At 58.0% G+C, this 1,519-nt stretch overlaps 1 protein-coding gene across 3 annotated transcripts in view; it reads left to right on the top strand.

The window, feature by feature from the left end:
- The window catches only part of STARD8 (StAR related lipid transfer domain containing 8), a 32,648-nt gene that overhangs the window by 24,043 nt on the left and 7,086 nt on the right, over window positions 1-1,519 (top strand). For all 3 annotated transcript variants that reach the window (XM_006765357.2, XM_006765356.2, XM_006765360.2), the window contains one exon: window positions 111-1,507. In XM_006765357.2, the coding sequence (XP_006765420.1) occupies window positions 111-1,507 (1,397 nt within the window). The remainder of the gene's footprint in view (window positions 1-110; window positions 1,508-1,519) is intronic.

Genomic DNA, 1,519 nt, shown 5'->3' with positions numbered 1-1,519 from the left:
AGAGCAGGGCCCTTTGCCTCAAGGTCCCCCAAGCATTTGAAGTAGGGCAGAGCACAAGCAAGGGCTTGTGGGTGGACTTCTTTGACATGACCCTGTGGTGCCCTTCCCAGAATGAAGACTCAGAAGAGGAAGAGCAATGTGCCATCGGCAATCCCTGGGTCTTGCAGCAAGAAAGTAAACGCTGGTCTCCCATGGGCTCTTCTGACCTGCTGGCCCCACCGAGCCCTGGACTACCAGTGACCTCCAGCTGTGAGAGTGTCCTCACTGATCTTAGTGCCATCTCTCTGCCAGCCATCACCGTGAGCCTACCATCTGAGCCAGCGGACCTGCCCTTGCTAGGCAGTGCCCCCAGCCGAAGTGACCGACCCCTCCTCAGCCCCACCCAGGGCCAAGAGGGTCCCCAGGACAAGGCCAAGAAGCGCCATTCCTGTAGCTTCCTCAAGCACCTCGAGTCTCTGAGGCGGAAGGAAAAGGGTGGCAGCCGGCAAGTTGAGCCTGAGCATAGCCCAGTCATCTCAGAGAAGGCCACTAAAGGTTCCTCTTTCCGGAGCCACCGTGGCTTTCTCTCAGCTAGATTCTATAGGGCCAAGAACCAGGCAGACACCTCAGGCAGTGGCAGTGGCAGTGACGCTGAGACTCAGAGGGGCTGGGAGGTCTGGCCTGTGGCCATGCTCCGGCATCCTCAGCGGATATACAGGGGTGACTACCTGGTGCATGTGCCTGGGGACCACCAACCAGGCACATTCCCTCGCTCCTTGTCCATTGAGAGCCTGTGTACTGAAGATGGACACTGTTTGGCTGATTGGCAGCCAGGTAGGCGCTGGGGCTGCGGAGGGCGCCGGGGCTCCTGTGGCTCCACAGGCAGCCATGCCAGCACCTATGACAACATGCCTGAGCTGTATTCAGCTGAGCCTATACTGGCTGGGGCTGAGGCTGAAGATGAAGAAGAGGATGGTGGCAGCTATGCCCACCTAGATGACATCCTCCAGCAAGTGTGGGGACTGCAACAACGGGTAGAACTTTGGTCTCAGGCCATGTACCCAGACCTGGGGCCTGGAGATAAGGAAGAGGAAGAAGATGAGGAAGAAGAGGCCACTTCATCAGTAGAAATAGCCACAGTTGAGATAGAAGGTCAGCCTCAGGCTCTGGGCCAGGTAGACGCTCTGGCCCACAGAGAGTCCTCAGCCCTGGGCCAGGCTGATGTCCAAACAGTTGTCCCAGCTCAAGCCTCAGCTGAGCTCCAGGCACAGGCTGAGACCAAGCCACTTGGCCCAATCCAGGATAATGAGCAGGAGGCGAATTCAAGCAGGGAACCCACTTCTGCCTCTAGCCTGTCTGTGGAAGGGAACTCCATTTCTGACACTGTGGCCTCCTCCAGCGAACTGGACAGTAGTGGGAACTCCATAAATGAGGCTGAGGCTTCAGGGTCCCCGATTGGACTCCAGGCATCAGCACCACGTGAACGACGAGATTCAGGCGTTGGGGCCTCACTTACCAGACCCTGCAGGTGGGAGTTCAG

Source organism: Myotis davidii, unplaced genomic scaffold, assembly GCF_000327345.1.
Source record: "Myotis davidii unplaced genomic scaffold, ASM32734v1 scaffold1520, whole genome shotgun sequence".
NCBI classification, from domain to species: domain Eukaryota; kingdom Metazoa; phylum Chordata; class Mammalia; order Chiroptera; family Vespertilionidae; genus Myotis; species Myotis davidii.
The sequence above is the reverse complement of the archived record's forward strand: the minus strand, read 5'-3'. Positions and strand labels throughout refer to the sequence as shown.